The sequence below is a fragment of the Geotrypetes seraphini genome, chromosome 1, assembly GCF_902459505.1.
Source record: "Geotrypetes seraphini chromosome 1, aGeoSer1.1, whole genome shotgun sequence".
In the NCBI taxonomy this organism is placed as follows: domain Eukaryota; kingdom Metazoa; phylum Chordata; class Amphibia; order Gymnophiona; family Dermophiidae; genus Geotrypetes; species Geotrypetes seraphini.
Window position 1 is genome coordinate 339,083,522 of NC_047084.1, and position 23,528 is coordinate 339,107,049.

Here is a 23,528-nt window from a genome sequence, read left to right on the forward strand (position 1 = left end):
GGGAGTAATACTTGACTCCAATCTATCATTCGCCAGCCACATATCACAAGTTGTCTCCACCTCATTTTACTATCTCCGTCAGTTTGGAAAATCCGACCCTACCTCTCGGAACTGGATTTCGCACAACTCCCCTGTGTCTTCATCCTATTTCGCATGGATTACTGCAATATACTATTCAATGATCTAGCAGCAAAACACCTACACAGACTACAAAGAGTCCAAAATGCAGCGATTTGCCTCCTAAAGGAACTCTACATTTATGATCCAATCTCCTCTGCCTTACACTCAACATACTGCCTACCCATAAGCAAATGTGTAGTCTTCAAGGGCCTCATGCTAGCCCACAAAGCTTTCCATCAGAAGGTGCCAGGCTACATATCAACGAAACTAACACCCTACATATCCAGACGGCCTCTTCGCTCTAAGGATGAAAAATGACTCAACATACCTCCAGGATGTTCCTTAATCCTTGAAATGGCTCACAAATGATACTTCACCCACTTCCTTCCATAACTATGAAACCTTTTTTTTTTTTTTTTTTTTTTTTTTTTTTTTAGTATAAACTTTTTTATTCACCAACATGAAAGATATACACAGAGTAGAGAGAACACAATTATTTTCTCAGTACAATAATCCCCACACATCAAAACACTGGAAAGCATGATGGACTTCATGGAACCTTTCTCTTCCGACACCCCAACTACAGCCTTCCGACCCACTGATGTAGACTAAGAAAACAACCATACTCTCATCCACATTAGCCCAAGAATGACCCTGCAGCCCATAAGCTACGACATACAGCCAAGTTGATGGACTAAGCTACCTGATAATTTGAACTTTTTTCTGCTATAACCCTACTTCCACGAACTGTTAGCCCAGTACACTTTCTGTTACTTTCCCAGCATGTAACCATATCCCTTCCAGTATGTTTAATGCTTTATCTGTTTACCGGTAACCTATTCTAAGCTTTCTGGGAGGACAGAATATAAAACTAACTAAATAAATAAAAATACATTTTGCCTCCATCACTGCTGCTGTTAGTCTAGAGAAGCAGCAATGGTTGCAGCAGTGGCAGGGTTGGCATTGACATCTGCAATAGGTGATAGGATAAACAGCAGCAGACGCTTCCCCATCACTGCAGGAATGCTGTTACCATTCCTGTGGCACTACCGATGAACGGTCCACCATTCCTGTGGCATTCCTAGGAGATTTTCTGGGGTTCTTCATATTATAGTAGTAATTACTGTGGTAACCATGGTATTGCTGTGGTAATGGTTCTCATGTCATTCTCTAATCTCCAGGCTTCTCAGTCCAGCCCCTCCCCCTCCATACTGAGCTGTTATGGTATATTTAAATTCAAAGAAAGCAATAAACAAAATTCTTTCAATTATTTTCAGCCCAAATAATATTTTTTTGTCCTGTAGACATGTTAGAATAAATTGTTTATAGACTTTAAGCAGCACAACTAACCCAGCAGTATTAATTTCAAGAGAATTATAAAAACACCAGCTATAACCCTTTATTCCCTGTGGTTCTGTTTTGGTGTGAGTTTGATTTCATGTAAAACATCACTACAGGCCTCTGTTCTCTTTCACTTAACAAGTCTACCCATCAGGACTTCTGGCGGAAGCAATGGGGCAGTAGGTCGTGTATCTTATGGCTCTGGTACGCCTGCTGCAGATCGGAAAACTTACCGGCGATATCACCCTGCTAAACAGCTTGCCCGCTGTGAAGACTGTGGTGCAGACCTCCCAGATTGCTTGGGGCAGAGTGCGGTGGGATGGCAGCGAAACAGCTGATGAAGAGCTAAGAGCGGGGGAAGCTGCTGGATTCCAAAATGGCAGCGCACGTGGCTCCTGCATCTCTGGAATCCCCTAGCTCTCTCTGGGTCGCGGAGGTGATGACGGAGGTACATGCTGCCCTGGAGGGTACCCTTGGAGCCAAGCTGGATACCTTAGACCAGCGCTTTGCCTCCTTGACCTCGGAGATGCGGGACACCCAGCAACGTGTCAGCAATGCTGTGCATACTACAAGGCTGCAAGGCTGTGCATACTACATCGCTGGTGGCGCTCAGGGCCAAGGTTGAGGACCTTGAAAACCGTTCTTGCCGGAATAATCACCAGTTTATCGGCCTGCCTGAATCTTTGGCGGAAGGTGAGTTGGGGGACTTTCTGGAGCAGTGGCTGATGACTTCCCTCGCCCTTCCGCAAAAACTGGGCCCCCTGCATGTTGAGGTGGCCCACCGCCTGGGGCATCGGCGAGATGGTGCTGATCACCCGTGGGTGGTCATTTGCCGTATTCTGAATTATCATCATCAAAATCGAGGTACTCTGGGCCCTGCATCAGGGGAAGAAGCTGCAATACAACAATCAAGCTGTCCTCTGCTTTCAGGATTACTCTGTGGAGGTTTCTCAGGCTCATCGCAAATTCTCTTCACTGTGTACCAGTTTGGTCCGCCGCCCATCCCTTTTTCTCTCCAGTACCCGGCCCGTTTGCAGGTGATGCATTCGGGTAAAGCGCACCACTTTGACTCTCCAGAGGCTGCCCAGTGTTTTGTGGAGGAGAGACTTCCTGAGGCTTCCCCATGAACTCTGGTCCCATTGAGCCTGACTCTGGTGTTTTGTGTTTTGCTGTGCACTTTGGGGGTCTCCCTGGGCCGTCTTTCTTGGCCCCTGAAGTTTGAATCTGCTGCCTGATAGTCCAATGTATATCCCCCTTGTATGGGACTTTTGGCTTTCTTTAGCCCTTTCCTGGCCCTGCTCGTTTTCTCCCCTCTTTGGGGGAGGATGCGGGGCGCTGAGGAGTTATTCTGCTCTACGCTTGTATGGGGAGGGCCTGCCTGGGGCGTGTATGGACCTGAGAGGTTTGAAGGGGGCTACTCTGGTCTGACTGGGTGCTTTGGGAGAGTGCGTGGTAGCTGTGTGCTTGAAGTGTGTGTGAGCTGCATGTTGGGGGGTTGTGACTTGGGTAGGGACCCCTCTGCTTTGTTGGCTATATTTGAGGGGGGAATCTGGACTTGGGGCTTTGTAGCTTCTGGTTGCTGCTGTTTTCACTGTTTTGCTGGTTCTTTTGTTGTTTCTTATTCTACCAGTTGTACCTCTCAATCCTCTTGCTCTGACCTGCTAGATTTGGCGGGGACTGAATTTCTTTCCTGTGCTAGTTCTCTGCTGTTTGGGGAAATGGGCTGGGAGAGGGGTCCCGGTATTTGGCAATGCTGTAAGGATCCTGCAACAGGTGTACCATGCTTTCTGGAAGTGGCACTCATTGGGGTATGGTACAAGGACTGGTTTGGGAGGGATGGGGGGGTGTAGGGGGGAGTGGGGTGGGTTGAGGGAGGGGTGGTCTGGTTGGGGGGAAGGGCTTTTCTAGGTTCAGACATGCAGGAGTCTGGAGGTCTCCCTGGGGTTGGTTGCGACTGGGGGAGTGGTGGCTGGGACACTCCTCTGGTTTTTTTCATAAGGGTTGTTTTTTTTTTTTTTGTATCTGCCTTTATCTCTATTTTTAGTTTTCCCTGGAACATAAACTAATTTTTTGGAATGTGGGAGGTATTCACGCCCCAGTTAAGAGGTATAAAATCTTACAATTGTTGAATCGTAAAAGGGCATCTCTGGCCTTTCTCCAGGAAACTAGACTGTCCTCTGTGGAACATGCTAAACTCTGCACTTGGTGGGTGGGTGACCACCTGGAGGCTCTGGCCCGGGGGGGGGGGATGGGAGGTGTAGTAATTCTATTTTGTAAAAGCCTTAACTGCAAACTAACAGGGTTTTTCGGGATCCTGAGGGACACTATTTATTGCCTCAGTTACTATTAATAAGAAACCCTTACTTTTATGTAATCTGTATGCTCGTAATAATCCCGCTGCCAAATTTTTTCGGAAGCTGCGTAACCACTTATTGCAATTTGGGACTATTCCCTTGATTATTGGGGGGGGGGGGGTTAATGAGGTTCCTGACCCGAGGCTGGATAACTCTGCCTCCTCTGGGAGAGAGGCTCTCAAGACTTGTACTGGGGCTGCGTTATTCGCTTCGTCCCTGGGCCTTTTGGATGTCTGGAGAGTTTTGCGCCCGGTGGAGCGTGATTATTTTCACCTTTCTCGGGCCCATGGGATGTTTTCTCCCATTGATCTTGTCCTTCTTTCCAGGGAATTACTCCCGGTGGTACAGGAGGTAATGATCGGCCCCATTGAAATTTCAGATCATGCCTGGTTGAGCCTTTGTTGGCTTTGGGGGCCCCCGGGGGTGTCCATTGGAAGTTCCCTTGTCATTTGTACCAGAATGCCCATTTTCAGGACTTTTTGTTGGAAAAATGGGGGACCTTTAAGTATACTAATCAGACACATAGAGAGGATCCCATCCTTTACTGGGAAACGGTGAAGACCGTGTTATGTGGGGAAATCATGGCCTTTGTGGCCTTTGAGGCTGGGACATGCCATAGAAATATCTGAATGTTGGAGCATCGGGTGAGGTCTTACAGCAGCGCTTTGACAGCTGTGCTTCGCTGGAGCGTAAGACATGACTTTTGGAAGCGCAGCAGGAATTAAATGAGCTCTTACATAGGGGGCACAGCGGTCTAGGGATCTTTACAAGTTTCAGTTATTTCGCTTTGCCAATAAGAGTGGTCATATGCTGGCTCGTTTGGCTCACTCACATTGCGAGTCTGTGGGTATTTCGGCTTTGCATGACTCTCAGGGTGCTCTCCAGCATAGGACTGCGGATCTTACTCGTATTATGCGGGATATTTTGCGGCTTTGTATGACTCACCGGGCTCAGAAGTTTTGGATGGGAGGGTCTACTTGGATCATTTAGATCTCCCTCGTCTCTCTGCTCAGGAATTTGACATGTTGGAGCATTCCATCACTGCTGAGGAGGTGGAATGGGCGATATGCACTTGCCCGTTGGGCAAGTCCCCCGGGCCGGACAGTTACCGTGGTGAATTTTATAAGCTGCTCATAGAGGAGATTGCTCCATGTTAATGGAGATCTGTAATTTAAGCGTGGCTAAAAGCTTCCTGCCTCGGTACTTGAATCTCGCCCAGATTATCATTCTTCCTAAGCCAGGTAGGGACCTGGTCTTGCTGGAATCCTATCGACTCATAACCCTGCTGAATTTTGAGATGAAAATGATCCCCCCCTTCCCTGTTCTTTTACTTTGTTTTTAATGATGTATTTATAGACTCCCCCTTCCCCTCTTTACCCTCAAGTCCATGTTTGTATTTGTAAATTGTCCTTAATGTTCACTCTTCCCCCTCTTATAATTATTATATATATATTTATATTATTATAAATATATATATATATATATATTATATATATATATATTATATATATATATTATATATATATATATTATATATATATATTATATATATATAATATATATATATATTATATATATATATATATTATATATATATTATATATATATATATATTTTTTTTAACCTTTAAATTTTTTTGCATTTTAAACCGGCTAGGTGCACGTCGATGGTCGGTATATTAAAGCTAATAAAACTTGATGGCTAAGGTGCTGGCAAATCATTTGGCCCTGGTGCTGCCATCCCTGATGTCAGGATTTGTGCACGACGGTCCGATGTCTAAGAACATTCAACGCATCTTGTTAGCCTTGGAGAAGGCCGGAGCGGACGGAACTCCCGCCTTAATTGTTAGTTTTGACGCCGAAAAGGCTTTTGATCGTGTGATGTGGGGGTTCCTGTTTACTGTACTTTGTGCATACGAGATGGGACCGTTTTTCTTTAATGCTGTCCAGGCATTGTATAGTGATCCTGTGGCGCAGATCTCGGTTAATGGGGGTCCCCCTTTCCAATTCATCAGGGCACTTGTCAGGGTTGCCCTCTTTCACCGTTGTTGTTTGCGCTTTACTTAGATCCTTTGATCAGGGAGCTGCAATCTAATGTAGACATTAGCGGCCCTTAGTTGAGAGCTACGCATTTTAAGGTTGCGGCGTTTGCTGATGACCTCTTAGTCTTTTTGACTGATCCACATCGCTCCTTGTCCACTCTCTTGGAGAGCGTTTGGAAATATGGGGTCTTTTCAGGCTTTACTCTGAATCTGAAGAAGTCGAAGGCCCTGGCCTCTACTCCGCATCTTAAGCGATCTTGGGGAGGGGATTTTCCGTTGAAATGGGTCAAGTCCTCTTTTTGCTTCTTGGGGATCCAATTATCAATGCATGTCTGGTTGAATGTAGATCGCTTGCTTGCTACTACCTGCTCCGTTCTGGCTACTTGGCGGGATTTGCCCATTTCGCTGATGGGAAGAGTGCACATCTTTCGGATGGTTTTGTTCCCTAGTGGCTCTACGTACTCCAAACTCTCCCTCTGTGTCTCTTGCAGAGGAATATCCGGGCCCTATACTCTTTGCTATTGAAGTTTTGTTGGAGGGGGCAAGAAGCCTAAGCAGCGGTGGCAGTTGTTGCTGGGCTCTTGGGACCGGGGCGGCTTTGGGGTGCCGAATGTCATGCTCTAAAATCAGGCTTGCCTTCTATGACATGTCCGGGATTGGGTCTTGGGCATTGCTCTCTATACAGATACCTCTCTGGAACGCGATTATTTTTATCCTGCTCACCTCCTCTCTTCTCCATGCTCGACTGGCAGAGGTGCCTGCTCCTAGTTGACGTAGTGTGTTGTTTAGACCGCTTTGGGAGGCGTGGCAACAGTTGTTTCCCCTGTGGCGTCAGTACCCCCATGTTAGTGTGTTGTTGCCTCTGACAGGTAATCTCTTTTTTCTGCCAGGGATGGTCCCTTCCGTTTTTGATAGATGGCGGGCTAGGGGCTTTGAATTTCTTTTCCATGTTTTGCGCGATGATGGGGGGCTCCTTTCCTGCCATGAGTTGCTGCAGCGTGGCCTTACACCCCCTGGCCTTGCTTTTGATCATTGTCAATTGTTACATTATGTGCGATCTGTACCTGGGGATTCCCTATCTTTGGATTTTGGGCTTCGGTTCTGTGCCTTTTTGGAGGGGGGGGAGGATCCTGAGCCTCGGTCTCGGTCTCCTTCTTTCACAAGCAGCTTGGTGCCCTTGGGCCTCCTTGCGATTTTTCCTCTGTATTGGAGGCTTGGCAGCGGGATTTAGGGAGAGAGCTTGGGGCGGATTTTTTTGCTCTGGGCTCTTAAACATATCCCAACTTTAGTACATAATGCTGAGCTCCGAGAGTGGCACTATAGAACCCTGCTGAGAGCGTATACCTCCCAGATTCAGGCCTACCACATGGGCTGTGTGGATACCCAACACTGTCTTACTTGTCTCACTGAGGTGAATTCTTACTTTCATGGCCTTTGGGGTTGTGAAAGTATTCAGGGCTTCTGGGGGATCTGGCTTCCTTTCTTCGGGGCCTGTTGCACATTACCATCTCTCTCTCTCTCTCTCTCTGCACTTCACATGCTGTTTACTCACTTTTCTGGGTTTTCTGGTTATACTTCTGTTGAAAAATTGTTTTTGAGTAAATGTTATATCCTGGGGAAAAAGTGTATTTTGAATTACTGGTTGGCTGATATTCCTCCCTCCTTCTGGTATTGGAGAAATAAATTACATGAACTTATGGGATGGGAGGCCAGAATGGCTTACTCTTCTTGCTACCGAAGCAGAGACTTTGTCCATACTTGGTCTCCTTATTTGGACATTTTGAACAAATTGCAATTGTATTCTACCCCACCTGTCTGACCTTGGTCACTTCTTTGCTCTTGGATTGGGGGGAGGGAGGAGTTGGGGGGTGACTTGGGGGGAAAGGATCTTTGGGAGGAGGGAAAGGGGGGGCGCCTTTGTAACCCGGGAGGACATCAGAGTCCAGTCCTCTTGGGGGGGAGGGTTACCTTTCTTGTAAAATTTGAACTTTATTGCCTAACATTTTGCCCTGTTTGTGGTTCTTCCTTGTTAATAAAAACAGATTTCAACAACAACACAAAAAAAAAAAACAAGCCTACCCATCAGTTTGCTTGGTTTTACAGATATGTTTACAAATCGATCCTGATAAAAGACCGTCCTGCAATGACCTACTGCAACATGACATCTTTACCACAGATGGATTTGCTGAAAGGTATAGCAGATGAATGTAATTATGCACCTCTTATGATATGAAATAAATCTTTTGTACGTTTATTGCAGGGCATTAGAATGCACACCACTTTATAGAACACCCTTTGAAAGTTGTGCACATAAATTCTAATTAGTGCCAAATATTACTTAATTGCCAATTATTAGTGCTGATTGGCTTGTTAAACAAGTTACACAAGCAAATTGGCAATGTTCATAGATCTGTATGTGCAGTTTTGGTTGCACTACACAGAATCTGGCCCATATTGACTGCAGAAGTTAGACAGGCTATTACAAAATAACCTGTCCTGAAGGACATGCAATGAAGTTACTAAGTAGTAGATTTAAAATAAACCGGAGAAAATATTTCTTCAAACAAAGTGTAATTAAACTCCTGAATTCATTGCCGGAAAATGTGGCGAAATCAGTTAGCTTGGCGGGGTTTAAAAAAGGTCTTTTTTAAGATTGCTTGGGGAAATCCACTGCTTATTCCTAGGATAAGTAGCATAAAATCTGTTTTACTACTTGGGATCTAGCTAGGTACTTGGACCTGGGTTGGCCACTGTTGGAAACAGGATACTGGGCTTGATTGACATTCGGTTTGTCCCAGTATGGCAATTCTTATGTTCTTATGATGTGTAGAATGGAAGCATAGATAGACTGCTGTATCTTATTTCCTACACCACTCCTTGTAGATATCTCAACTCTTTCAAAACAGTATTATATTCTCTCTCTCTTCTTTTATCTTTTCCTTCCATGAACAGAATACATTTTAAATTAATAATCCTGTTAGACTAACTTAATACATTTTTTTGATTAGCTTTCAAGTTAGTCCAATAAAAAAAGGTATCACCTTATTTTATTTTGTTCTATTTCTATTTATTGCTTTTGAAATGTGGCAAGGTTAATTAATGGAACTTCTAGATTTTAACACATCACTCCTGTTCTTAAAAAATTGCACTGGTTGCCAATTGAGTATTCGTTATAAACTGTTGCTACTTGTTTTTAAAAACATAGGCCGGCAGGAAATCTCCAGTTTTGTTAGATTCCCTTTGTATTTATCAACCAACATGGAATTTATATTCCTTGAACAGCAATGCTCTGGTGGTCCCATCTGTTTGTGTAATTCACTGCGAGGAATATAGGAAATCTATATTCTTTAGCATCCCTCCAGACTGGCACAGAACGGATGGGTTTACGTTCCTCTGCTAGCAGGTGGAGACTGAGAAATTGATTTTTGGTTACAGTACAAGTTACAGTCCCGTCTACAATCACTCTGTTCTCAGTATCCAGCAGGTGGCGTGATAAGCTTGCCAACCTCAGGGGTGCCACACTTGAAAGGGTTGAGTCCCTCCCCCCATTTCCCCCATCTCCCCTTATGTCTTTGCTTTACAGGATCCTCAACTGCATGCCTGGCCACCTGTTAGGCACAGACTACAGTTTAAAGAGCCAGTGGAGTCTGCTCTATTGATACAGCTGGTGATCTGTGAGAAGATTTAACCCCCCCACCGAAAAGAACAAGAAATAAAAGGAGCATAAAAAGGCCTGAGGCTGCCATTTTTATACAGCGTGCGTGGGTCTTGACACTTTTGTCATGAGCACTTCTAAAAAGCAGAAAAAGTGTGTTTTTGTGAGCACCAAGAGGTGGATGCGGCCGGTGTGTGCACAAATTGTCCCAGCTGCCTCAAAGAGGAACCAGCATCAGCTTCGGGTGTCAGTGTGCAGGGCTTCCCTTCGCACATGCACCGCTTGTCGTCAGGGAGCAGTGGAGATGCCTGGGCCTCCTACGCCGGGTTTCCTGGGGGACAATGACTGGGGATTCCTTTGCTGCTGCTGCAGCAGTGGCTGCAGGCAGTCCTGCCTTAGCAGTGGGGTCTAGTCAGGCCTCGTTACCGCTTCTTCTTTCTGGAGACAGTTTGTCGGTGGGCCTTCCCTCTGTTTTGGCAGGAAGCACGGCCATTTTGCCTGCGGTGTCAGGCGACCTTCCTCCTATCTTAGAATGAGAGGAACAGGTCTTACATGTGTCTTCTGCTGTGAATTCTGTATTACCGCTGGTGTTTTTTTTGCCCTGATTTTGTGTTGGCCTTGTACAAGGCTTATTTACAGGTGGCTTGGGGTCCTGCTTCTGTCCCAGGGGTCTCTACCTTCCACAGCCACCCCCATTCAGTCTCTTGCTTTGGCTGCCTCTATCCAGCCCCCTCCACCATCATCATCCAAGCGGTCATAGGTGTCTTTGGATGAGGATCTTTATATGGCTGATCTGGTTTCACCAGATGAGGACTTGGATCTTGGGGTGGACCTCTAGGATCCTCTAGGGAGGTCTGATGATTTGGATGGTGGATTTTTGGAGGCGCTGGTTGGTGAGGATGTGCTGATTGTGCACATTTTTCACCAGGAAGCACTGCAAGAGCTTATTCTTCAGGTGTCATCGGTTTTGCGCTTCGAGGAGGAAGCTAAGGACCCCCCTTGAATTGTGGACCCTCTGTTGCGAGGGATCCGGTCAGCATCCCACTCTTTCCCTATGCATCAGGATATTCCGGATGTGTACGCAAGTAGAAGATTCTGGACGAACCTTTTCGCTTGGCACGGTCCATGGCCAGGCTCTACCCATTCCTAATGGGGATAGACATACTTTTAAGTTTCCTGTGGTCGATGCTATCACTTGAAGACATACAGTGCAAGTTGAGGAAGGTTTGGTCCTGAGAGACCCTCAGGACCATAAGATGGAGGCTCTCCTTAAACAGAGTTTTGATGTGGCTGCCTTGGCTGTTCAGGTGGCAATTTGTGGCTTTCATGTAGCCCGGGCTTGTTTCCGGTGGTCTGAGCAGGTCCTGGACCATGAGTCAGCTGACTGGTCCGTAGTGGATCAGGAGGTGGCTGAGATTGAACTCAGCAGTTCTTATCTCTCTGATACCATGTATGATCTGTTAGCCTCGGACAAGTCCATGTTCTCAGAGTAACGACCCATCCTACCCTGTGGCTTCGGGGTTGATCGGTGGATGCAGCATCTAAGTCTAAGTTCAGTAAATTTCCCTTTTGGGGCTCCTTTCTCTTTGGGGAGGAGTTGGATAAGCTGGTTCAGGCCTTGACTGACTCTAAGGTGTCTCGGCTGCCGGAGGACCGACCTTGCCATGCTTCATGGGGTGGTACCACCCATGGGTGTTTGTATAATTTTCATAGTACCATCCTGGCCGGGGGTTGGCCCCTTTTCCTTCCAGAGGTCACTTCTTTCAGAGCATGCAGTTCTTTCGGGGAGCCCACCAAAGGAGGTAAGACTCTTCCGGGGGTTCCTCTTCGGCCCGCCCAGATCAATGACTCACTGCCGGTCCTTCCCCCAGTGCCAGTCAGAGCCCAGTTGCAGGAGTTTTACTGGGGGTGGGACGAGATCACAACAGATCAGTGGGTCCTAGAGGTGATTTGGGACGGTTATATTCTAGAATTTTCCTGTCCTTTGCTAGATCATTTTCTCTCCTCTCCTTGTCAGGCAACTTGGAAAAAAGGGCTTATTGGCAGAAACTGCTAAGGTTGCAGTGGTGGTTCTAGTGCCTCACAGGAGATTCACACTGGCAAGTACTCCATTTACTTTGTGGTACCCAAGAAAGAGGGGTCCTTTTGGCCCATTTTGGATCTGAAGGGTGTCAACAGAGCTCTCCGGGTTCCGTCTATTCGATTGGAAACACTGAAATCCGTCATTCTTGCTGTCCAGCCTGGAAAATTTCTGACTTCTTTCAACTTGACGGAGGCCTATCTGCATGTTCTGATTCAGGCTTCCCATCAGCGATTTAGGGCATTATCAGTTTTGTGTGCTTCCTTTTGGTCTAGCCATGGTGCCGTGGACCTTCGCTAAGATTATGGTGGTGGTGGCGGCAGCGGCCTTGCACAAGGAGGGCATTCTGGTTCACCCCTCTCTGGACAACTAGTTGATTCGAGCCAAGTCATTCCAGGAGAGCTCCTGGATTACGACTCAGGTTGCAGAGTTTCTGCAATTACTAGGCTGGGTGGTCAACCTATCCAAAAGCCAGTTGGCGCAGGGATTTCCAAGCTGAGGGGCTAGATGCTCCGGTGCAGGCTTGGCTGATGAACGACTTGCTGTACTTCTTTCCACCTTGGCCTCTGGTGGGCAGAGTTCTTCTTTGGATTGCCCAGTATGCAGGCCACGTGATTCTCGTGGCTCCAAACTGGCCCAGGTGCCTGTGGTATGCAGATCTGGTTCTTCTGCTCATGGCAGATTCTCTCCTGCTGCCCCTCTCACCTGATCTTCTGACTCAGGGTCCCATTCCAATGTTCGATCCAGGTCCCTTTTGTCTTACGACTTGGCTCTTGAAAGGGAGTGCCTAAGTAAGAAAGGTTATTCGGAGGAGATGATTTCCACCCTCTTGGATTCTCAGAGACTTCCCATTTCTTGGGCTTATGTGCATGTATGGCGTCTTTTTGAGGAATGGTGTTCCGTGTGTGGCATGGTTCCCCTTTAAGCTTCTTTGCCTCACATCTTGGAGTTTCTGCAGGATGGCCTGGTCCTCTCTTAGGGTGCAGATTGCGGCTTTGTCTTCTTTTCATGGTCTGTTGCATGGTTTGTGTTTGTCCTGTCTCCGGATGTGATTTGTTTCTTGCGGTTGGCAAAATTGCTCCGCCCTCCGTTTCGTCCATTTGTACCAGCCTGGGACCTCAATCTGGTTCTTTCCATGCTTATTCATCTGCTTTTTGAGTCTCTTGGTTCCTGCACGTTGAAGGACCTTACTCTTAAGGCGGTCTTCCTGGTGGCCATTACTTCCACGAGATGCATTTCCAAAATGCAGGCCTTCTCTTGTAGGCCACCATTCCTGGAGTTTTCTATGGAGTGGGTCATGCTGCAGCTGTTTCCCTCCTTTCTTCCAAATGTGGTTTCGCATTTTCATGCCAACCAGTCCATGGTCCTCCCAGTCTTGGGTAGTCGGGAGGGCTCTTTGGAGCAGAGACAATTGCGCAAATTGAATGTCCGTAGGGTCCTTCATGCCTGTACTCAAATAACTTGTATTTAAACTAAACTACTTATATTTAAACTACTGCTCTTAATTTGCTGTATAGTCCCTGTATTTAAACTGCTGCACAGTCGTGTATGTCCAAACATTTAAATCTGCTGTATAATCTTGTATGTCCAATTACACTCCATTGTGAATGTTTATTTGTAGACCGTTCTGAGCTACTGGGAGGACGGGATAAAAATCTAAATAAATAAATGTTCAGCAGACCCAGGAGTTCCGTCAGTCATATCGTCTTTTTGTTCTTCTTGTGGGTCCTCATAACCGGTGCTTCCAAGGCTACAATTGCACGTTGGAGGCTATCGCTTCAGCGTATCTTCTTCAAAAGAAAACTGTTCTGGATTTCAAAGCTCATTCTACTCAGGGTCAGGTGGCCTCTTGGGCTGAGTGTTGTGCCGCTGGTGGATATATGTAAAGCTGCGATTTCATTTTCTCTCCATTCCTTTGTTTGTTTGTTACCGTGTGGATGTTCAGGCACTTTGGGACGTGATGTTCGGTGAGCATGTTCTTGTGGTGGCCCTTCGGGGGTCCCACCCATGATGGGTACTGCTATGGTACGTCCCATCCATTCTGTGCTGGCCTGAAGGGATGCTAAAGAAGGAGAAATTAGGTTCTTACCTGCTAATTTTCTTTCTTTTAGTCCCTCCAGACTGGCCAAGACTCTGCCCTGTCATTTTGTTCGGTATTTTCTCGCAAAGAATTATGGGTTTTTCTGTGGGTTTTTGTTGTCTTGGTTGTTGGGGAGTATATTTAGAGCAGCGGCACTTGGTTCGGCTGGTTTAGCTGGCAAACTGTGGGGCGTTGCTGGAAGGATCTTGTTCTAATCAGTATCCAACAGTCTATTCCAGTCCAATTCGGACATTTTCCTTTGTCTTCTCCATGTGAGGGTGGAGTTGGTATGTTATTGTTCAGCGTAGTTAGTTTCTACTTGGTTATTCTTCAGACTGATTGTAAATGGGGCTGCACAGCCCACTTGTACTGTAGCCAAAAGTCAATCTCTCAATCTCCACCTGCTGGTAGAGGAGCGTAAACTCATCCATTCTGTGCTGGTCTGGAGGGACTAAAAGAAAGTAAATTAGCAGGTAAGAACCTAATGTCTTCTTCAATGTGCATGGACCATAGTTATGGAACCAATTATCTGAGCAACTGCGAGGACTTGGTGATGTTGACTGTTTCAAGATTTTGTTGGAAACGTTTTTGTTTAGGGAGGTATATCAATATTGATTTCCTATATATATATTTTCATTAAGTGTTTTGAAGCTTATTAAGTAATTGCTGTTTTAATGTATTTGCTTGTTATAAATTATATATGTTTGTTAGAATTCGCCTAGAAATGTTGATAGAACAGAATATACATTTTTTAACTAAATAAATACTAACACAGCAACCACACCACTTTTGCCTAACTTTAGGATGCTCAGCTTTGGCAGGAAATGGTACCTAAATATACCCTTTCCTGAAATAGCCATGATAGCCACCTATCTTGCTTTCTCGCTCCCTCTAGGCTCTACTACTACAACTGCTACTATTACTAATTAGCATTTCTATAGCATTACTAGATGTATGTAGTGCTGTACACAAAACACAAAGACAATCCCTGTTCAACAGAGCTTGCAATCTATTAAAAAACAAACAAAAAAATTAGTAAGAAAAAAAACAAAATACAAAAAATTATTACACAAGTAAAAATGAAGAAGGGCAACATTATAACATGGGGTTATGATTCAAAAATATAAAAATTGGGCATCATATGCCACATTAGAAACTTTAATAAAAGATAAGGTATTTCTAGAAACCAGATGAAAGAACATTATAAAGATAGATGTAGGGCAGTGGTCTCAAACTTAAACCCTTTGCAGGGCCACATTTTGGATTTGTAGGTACTTGGAGGGCCTCAGAAAAAATAGTTAATGTCTTATTAAAGAAATGACAATTTTGCATGAGATAAAACTCTTCATAGTTTATAAATCTTTCCTTTTGGCCACGTCTTAATAATAATATTGTCATTTATAGCTAAAGAGACAAATGATCAAGAAACTTTTATTTTACTTTTGTGATTATGATAAACATACTGAGGGCCTCAAAATAGTACCTGGCGGGCCGCGAGTTTGAGACCACTGACGGGGTATACTTGTATCTACTAAAAGGTATTTGGAAATGGGCTCACTAAGCCCATTTCTAGCATGCCTAGGAAATAGGGCATTTTCAAGTATTTCTTTTTCAGGCTGTGGGCTATTGTTTGCATTAACACGTGTAAGCTGAAAAAAATTGACCCAGATATGGTAGTAAATGGAGTTAAAGCATTCACAAATGCCTCTCCACCAGATCAGCTTGATGTTGGTACCGAGCCTAGACCTAGAAGATCTCATAACATCTCAACACCTCCCTAGAAGCCATAGCTCTGCTGAAAAGAAGTATACTTTCTATAAGCTACCTCTCCTTGGTGCTGCCATGTTTCCAACCATCTCAGTACAGTGCAGCACCTATGAGTAATGACATGGCATACATATGGTCATCAGAGATTTGCACAAAATTTTGGCGTCCTAATTTACATCCTTGCAGTCACAATCAGGTGCCTATTTTGGACAGTGTTTGGCACATATGGTCACCGATATCATTCCATATCACAGGCAACTTGAAAATGTCAGAGCATGTCCCCACATCAAAGGAGCTAAAGTAAGCTGCATTATGTATGTTTTGTATCAGGCTTTGTATTTTTATCTCAGTTTGTTATTGTAAACTGCCTTAATACTTGTGTAAAAGACAGCATATCAATTGCCTTGCACATAAAATTAGCTAAATATAGATACCTTAAAGGGTGCTTTAACTAGGGTGCTTTAACCCCCTTTATAGAAATACCCTCTACATGTCACCTATACACTTTAACAACTTACCAGATGCCATCTTTTGAAGAATAGTGACTGATAGGATTATTCTTACAGGCAAATCATAAATGTCTTAATAAGCACTGGCATTGTCTAAGGGTATCTGCTTTAGCTAGGCTAACCACGGCAGTGTCTAACCCAATTTTGCCAATTTGTTCCAAGCTAATTTTGTTACTTCCGGTATCTTCTATTTTTTTAAAACCCCTGAGTCTCTAAAATAGGTATTTTCTCTGTGAACTCCTCTATTTTTTTTTCACTGCTAGTAAAACAGCAAAATTTTCAGCAAACTTCTAACAAATTGCTGCATGACTCACTTGCCAATTTTGAACAACAGGCAGCAATTCAGAGAGTGAATAATGTTCTTGTTACCATCCATCTGCTCTGCAACCCAGTGCCTGAATGCTGAAAGTGCAAAATATGCTTATCAAATAGAGGAACCCATTGACATACAGTTATGACAGTAATAGGATCCTTTGAACTGAAAAACTAAGCAAAATAAAGCTAGAATGAAGTACCAAGAAGAATCTACAAGCGAATTCAATGTTGGGTTCAGCCATCAAAGGCCCCCCACCCTCAGGCCCTGACCAAAGCTGTGGTCTGATCAAAAGAGAAATAATGAACTGTACTTATCTTGAATCTAGGCAATAATTCACCTGAGATTCTCAATATCCACCTTGGGTGCTAATCTGAAAAGCATAAGAAAATAAGAATAACCATACTGAGTCAGCATCTTGCTTCAACAGTGGCAAATCCAGGTCAAATATCTGGCAAAATCCCAAATAGCAGTAACATTCCATGCTACTGATACCAGGGCAAGCAGTGGCTTCCTCCATGCCTCTCTTACTCATAATAGCAAACAATGGACTTTTTCTACAGGAACTTGTCCAAACCTTTTTTAAACCCAGATATGCTAGCTATTGTTACTACATCCTCTGGCAACGAGTTCCAGAGCTTAACTATTCATTGAATGAAAAAATATTTCCTCCTATTTGTTTTAATAACATTTCCATATAACTTCATTGAGCGTCCCCTAGTCTCTGTACTTTTTAAAAGAGTAAAAAATCAATTAACTTTTACCCATTCTACACCACTCAGGATTTTGTAGACTCGATCAGCTATCTCTTTTCCAAGCTGAAGAGCCCTAACCTCTTTAGCCCTTTCCAATATTTAGGTGTTTAAGATGTCTGATCATCAGAATAAATCATCAATGGCCCCCAAATCTTTTTAAACTTATTATAATTGCCTTGTTGTAGAGCAAATACCCTTTCCATTTTATAAATATGACACACTGAATTCCACCAAAAAGTATAATCCAATTTCAGACATCTTAAACACCTAAATATTGGTCAAGATAAAGGGGTGTGGGATTATGAAGGATAATAATTGATAATTGTTATTTATTAGTATATGGGTGGGAGGGGTGGGCTTCTTGTATAATTATCTATTTGGAATATTACAAATAAGAATGTCAAGTGATTAATTAAGATATTTATGAATGATTGTTGTACACTTGTAATTTTTGAAAATGAATAAAGATCTTTAGCCCTTTCCTCATATGAGAGGGTTATTTATTTATTTAAAAATGTATATACCGCCTATACATTCATAAGTACATTTTAATGCCTAACAAATTTCAACTCACTCTCAACATACAGTCTTCATTACATAAATAATAGAACTGCTCATTATGAACTTCAACAGGCACTACAGAAGGTACTGGTATCATAGGATTCATGCATGTCTTAGGTTGTAATTGCCTCTACATATAGGCATCTACAAACAACTTGGTATTTAACATTTTTTTAAAACTGAAATGGTCAGAACATAGTCTCATATCCTTTATCATTTTAGTCACTCTTCTTTGAACCTTTCCTAATTCTGCTCTAACATTTATGAGATACAGCAACCAGAACTGAACACAATATGAGGGTGGTTTGAAAAAGTTTGGTAAAAAAGCAATTTAAACAACGTAGTCTCCATCGAGGTCTATATACTTAGTCCAGCGAGTTTCTAGTATTTTTATATCATAGGAAAATAGCTTACAATTACAATTTCCCTCCATATTCGCGGGTTTGGCATTCGCAACTTCAGTTATTCGTGAGTTTTTTGCAGCCATAAATACTGAAATTAAATTTTGTAAAAAGTTGAGTACGCACTGCATTTTAGAATGCTATTTTCTTGGTCTCCAAACAAAGCAGCTTTACTCACATGGTTTCATTTTGCCTGGGACAGAGCAGAGTCCACCCCCCACCCCTCGAGTGACATAATCCTTGTGTGTCGAGAGAAGTCTAGCGCTGAAGTGTGTGACTGTGAGTTTTGCTTCAACGTGGTCGGGCAAAGGCCAGCATTGGAGAAGTTTGTGACTGTGAGTTTTGCTGCTTATTTTAAATCAATCTATGCTCACAAATATGGAGGGATTGTTTATTATTCGTAAATTAACAGTATTCATGAATATGAAAGGAAAAAATTATTCATACCCCTGCGGATATAGAGGGAGATCTGTATTACAATATAAAGATATAGGTGTTATCCCAGGACAACTAGGCAGCATAATCTCATAGATGAGTGACGTCACCCATGGAGCCCCGGTAAGGACAGTGATAAAGTGTACTGTCCCTTTAACTTCTTTAGAAGTCCCATACTGTGCATGTGCGAATGCCTTCCCACCAACATCAGCTTGCGGGACCATCAGTTGTTAGTTATTCCTACCTTCCCGTTGTTTAAATTCATTGTTTTCTTCATTAATTTTCATTTTAAGTACTTCCCGTCTAAATTTTTAATTTTTTTTATTTACGAAATTTTGCAGCCTTTGGGCCCTTCTCGGCCTTTTTTCAGGCCAGCAACATCGAGCCTTTTTCAGGCTCTCGATTGCTCAATATCTGGTACAATTGATTCTTTTGATTCTGCTGCAGCTATTTTTTCATTGATGTCCAAGCCTTCAAGCTAGTTCAAGAAGTGTACTCAGTGCTCACACAGCTGGTGCCTTCAGTGTCTTGGTCCTGAGCATCAGGTGGACTCTTGTGTCTGCTGTTCTATACTCCAGAAGCACTCTTTGAAGGCTAGGCTTCTGCAGCCAGAGAAGCTGTTCAGCCCTCTTCAGCATCAACCATGTCTTCCTCACTGTCGAAGCCCAAAAATCATTCTCCAGAAGCCTTGGCATCGACATCAACACTGGCACCCCGCTAAGTGTCGGCTCCTACGGTACCATCAGCCAGTGGCGTACCTAGCATATGTGACACCTGGGGCCCATCATTTTTTGGCATCCCCCATCTGTACGAAAAACATGATTTTTAGTAACAAGCCACACGTCACACATGAGTATCTAGGAATAGGCAGCATCTTACATACTGCAGTGAGCAGTACAACAGCAATACACCCATTGTAAAACTAAACAAGCCAGATTAGTACAGATAAATCCTACACCGTCAATCCTAACAGAAAACCATGTCTTTCGAACACACACAACACAGAAAACACCTTCGCCTAGTATGGAATATGTCATCACAAACTAATCCCTCCCCCTTTTACAAAACTGTAGTGTGGATTTTAGCCACGGTGGTAACAGCTCTGACGCTCATAGAATTCTGAGCATCAGAGCTGCTACCACCATGGCTTGCGCTAAAAAACGCTCCACAGTTTTGTAAAAGGGGGATAAAATAGAAATACATAGACAAAGGTTAAATTGAACCAGCAAGAAGCTGGATTCTGCATACAATACAACACCACAGAAACAGTGACACATGTCTCCTAAAGCAATAAATAAATAGAAAATTTTTGTTCTACCTTTGTCTTCTCTGGTTTCTGCTTTCCTCATCTTCTTGTTACTGTCTTCTTTCCATCCACTGTCTGCCATCTCTCTGCCCCTATATGGCATTTTCTCTCCTTCTATGCCCCTTCCAGAAACTATATGCCTCCCCCTTCCATCTCTCCTTTCACCCCCATTGGTCTGGCATCTCTCTCTTCGCCTTCCCTCTCCCACACCTCTCTTCTGCAATCCCTTTCTTCCCTCATTTTCCTTTTCAATTTATTTTCTTCATCCATCTAGATTACGTTCTTACTACCCTCTCATCAATTTCCTATTTTACTGTCTACCTACAGCTCGCCATCTCTTCCCTCACCCCCTCCAGTATTTCCCTAACTCAATCCTTTTCCCCCATCATGTGCCCTCCTTTTTTATCCCCTCCTTCCATCATGTGTCCTCTTTCTCTACCCTTTCCATCTAGTACCTTCTCCTCTCTCTGTCCACTTCCATCGTGTGCTCCCCTCTTTCTCTCCTCCTATTTCCTTCCTAAATTTGCTCCCTTATCTCTCCCATCTGAATTTCCATCTAGCATAGGCTCCCCCTCTACCTGCCACACTACCATCCAATGTCTGCTCTTTCTCTCTCCATCCACCCCTCTTCAATCAGCATCTGCCCCCTTTCTTTCCCTCCGATCCAATTCCATCCAGTATCCTTCCCCCTTATGTCTCTCTCCCCTTTCCCTGTACATCAATTCCATCAGCACTACCCTTCCATACCACCCTGCCCTCTTTCTCTCCCTGCACCACTCTTTCATTCCAGCAGTCCTGCTCTTTTCTTGCGATGACTGTAGCTGCCGGCTGCCGGTCCACCCCACTCCGATGCACTAGCTCTAGAGCAGAGTCGGCAACCACGTGCTGGAAGTTCCCACGATGACTCCAGGCTTTGTTCCGGAAGAAGTACGTTACGTCGGAGGGGGTTGACCTGGCAGACGCAGGGAGTTGCGGCAAGGACCCCCTCCGACATAACTTTCTTCTTCCAGCGCAAAGCCGGCAGATGTGTCATCGGGGGACCTTCCTGCACCTCAGCGCAGCTGCCGACTCTGCTCTACAGCAGTGTTTTTCAACCTTTTTACACCCGTGGACTAGCAGAAATAAAAGAATTTATTTTGTGGATCGGCAAACTACTAAGACTGAAATTTAAAAAACACATTTCCGCCCCGTCTCCGCAAGCTCAGTCCCCGCAAACCATCTGATCCCATCCGCACAAGTCTCAGTTATGATTTTATATTGAACATATTTTATTAAAGGATAAAAAGAAACAATATTCTGTACAATTGTCATTTTATAAATATAAATATACAGAGCAAGGACCAACAAAACCCTTGTCTCCCCTCCCCTTCACATGTATCCCCTCTACTATCAAGAAAACTGAACAAGGCAAATTATTATAGAATGCTACACAGAAATATCATGCTAACAGAATACTGCAGTCACACATGACAGGAATAGTGTTAGGGGAGTGCAACTAGGGCAACTGCCCCCTGGTCCGAGAGAGCCCTAAGCCAGCTAGAAGCTAAAGCACTACCTGGGCTTTGCAGTCCCCAGTTATGTCTCTAGCAGGATATATATTTCAAATCTGATATATTCTAATGACAAAATAGAAATTAAATGATTTTTTTCCTTTTGTTGTCTCTGTTTTTTGCTTTTATCTTCTTTTCACTCTTTTCCTTTCAACGTCTGCCCTGTCTCTTCAATCCAGCATCTGCCCGTTCCATCCACTGTCTACCCCTTCCAGAAACTGCCTGTCTCCCCCTGCCATCTCTCCTCTAGACCCCCCCCCTTTGGTCTGGCATCCATCATCTTCCCTTTGTTCCCTCATGGTCTGGCATCTTTCTCCTTTCATCTCTCTTTCCCTCCCCCCTGTGGTTTTTAGCATCTCTCTCTTCTCATTTCCTCCGCTCAGATCTGATATCTCTGTCTCCTTCCCCGTTCTCTGGCATCTCGCTCTCTCCTCTCTCTTCCCTTCTCTGGTCTTCCTTCTTTATTTTCTGCCTCCGTCTAAATTAAATTCTTTCTTACTATGCAGTCCTCAGTTTCCCTCTTTTCACTATGTCTACCCGCAGCATGCCACCCCTTTCCTTCACCCCTCCACTATCTCACTAACTCTATTTTCTTCCCCCATCCAGCATATGCCCTTTTTCTTTATCCCTCCTTCCATCCAGTATGTGTTCTCTTTCTCCACTTCCATTCAGCATTTGCTCTCCCATCTCCCCACTTTCATCATCTGCCCTCTTCTCTCTCCTCACTTCCATCATCTTCCCCTTCTCCCCACTTCCATCATCTACCCTCTTCTCTCTCCCCCTTCTCTCCACTTCCATCATCTGCCCCTTTTCTCTCTTTCCCCCTACTTCCATCATCTGCCCCTTTCTCTCTTTCCCTCTACTTCCATTATCTGCCCTCTTCTCTCTCCTCACTTCCATCATATGCCCCTTCTCCCCACTTCCATCATCTGCCCTCTTCTCTCTCGCCTTTCTCCCCACTTCCATCATCTACCCCCTTCTCTCAATCTCTCCATCCACCACAGACCCATCTTTCTCCCTTCCTCACTTCCGATTTTGACAACAAGATCGTCAACACCGCCCCCCCTCTCCCCCGCGATGACACTTAAGATCGGCAACAGGCCTCCTTCTACCCCCGGCATCAATAGAACTTCAGATCGGCAACGTGGTGCTCAGTCAAAAGTGGAAACGGGAAGCTGAGTCAGAGGGAAGCTTTTGACATGAGCACTAGAGAATGACACAGGGAAAAAAATCTGTCCCCGTCACTGTACCGTCCCCTTCACCGCTCTGTCACCGCCATTCCCTTCCCCATCCCGTCACCGTCCCCGCAGTATCCATACAAGCCTCAGTACTGCAATATTTAGCTTATTCCTTCCTTATAAATCAAAGTTCTGGCTGCTGAACTATAGAAAGAGATGTTCAACTGGCAGGGCTTTGTTTATAAATTTTTATCAACGCAACTAATATACTACTTTATCCTGAAGCAAAAAAAAGAAGAAAAAGAAATATAATTTTTTTTTCTACCTTTGTTGTCTGGTTTATGCTTTCCTCATCTTCTCATTCAATTCCTTTCATCCACTGTCTCTCTTCTCTCTGCGTCTTCCATTTGCTCTGTTACTATGCCTCTCCCTTTCTCCCCCCTTTCAAATTGGTCTGGCACTCATCTTCTTCCCTCCTCTCTCCCCCCATAGTCTGGCATCTCTGTCTTCTTCCCTTCCAGAATCTTCTCCCCACTCTCTGTTCCCCATTTCTCTTCAGCATCTTCTTCCCCTCTGTCTTCCCCATGTGCTTTCAGCGTCCTTCTCCCCCCTCTGTCTTCCCCATGTGCTTTCAGCGTCCTTCTCCCCCCTCTGTCTTCCCCATGTGCTTTCAGCGTCCTTCTCCCCCCTCTGTCTTCCCCATGTGCTTTCAGCGTCCTTTTCCCCCCTCTGTCTTCCCCATGTCCTTTCAGCGTCCTCCCCCTCTGTCTTCCCCATGTGCTTTCAGCATCTTCTCCCCCCTCTGTCTTCCCCATGTGCTTTCAACGTCCTTCTCCCCCCTCTGTCTTCCCCATGTGCTTTCAGCGTCCTTCTCCCCCCTCTGTCTTCCCCATGTGCTTTCAGCGTCCTTCTCCCCCCTCTGTCTTCCCCATGTGCTTTCAGCGTCCTTCTCCCCCCTCTGTCTTCCCCATGTGCTTTCAGCGTCCTTTTCCCCCCTCTGTCTTCCCCATGTCCTTTCAGCGTCCTCCCCCTCTGTCTTCCCCATGTGCTTTCAGCGTCTTCTCCCCCCTCTGTCTTCCCCA

General features: G+C 44.6%; 1 protein-coding gene across 6 annotated transcripts in view; it reads left to right on the forward strand.

Annotated features, from left to right (window-relative positions):
• The window catches only part of CDKL2 (cyclin dependent kinase like 2), a 226,498-nt gene that overhangs the window by 117,995 nt on the left and 84,975 nt on the right, over nucleotides 1-23,528 (forward strand). For all 6 annotated transcript variants that reach the window (XM_033960450.1, XM_033960445.1, XM_033960484.1 and 3 more), the window contains one exon: nucleotides 7,960-8,048. In XM_033960450.1, coding sequence (XP_033816341.1) covers nucleotides 7,960-8,048 — 89 coding nt within the window. The remainder of the gene's footprint in view (nucleotides 1-7,959; nucleotides 8,049-23,528) is intronic.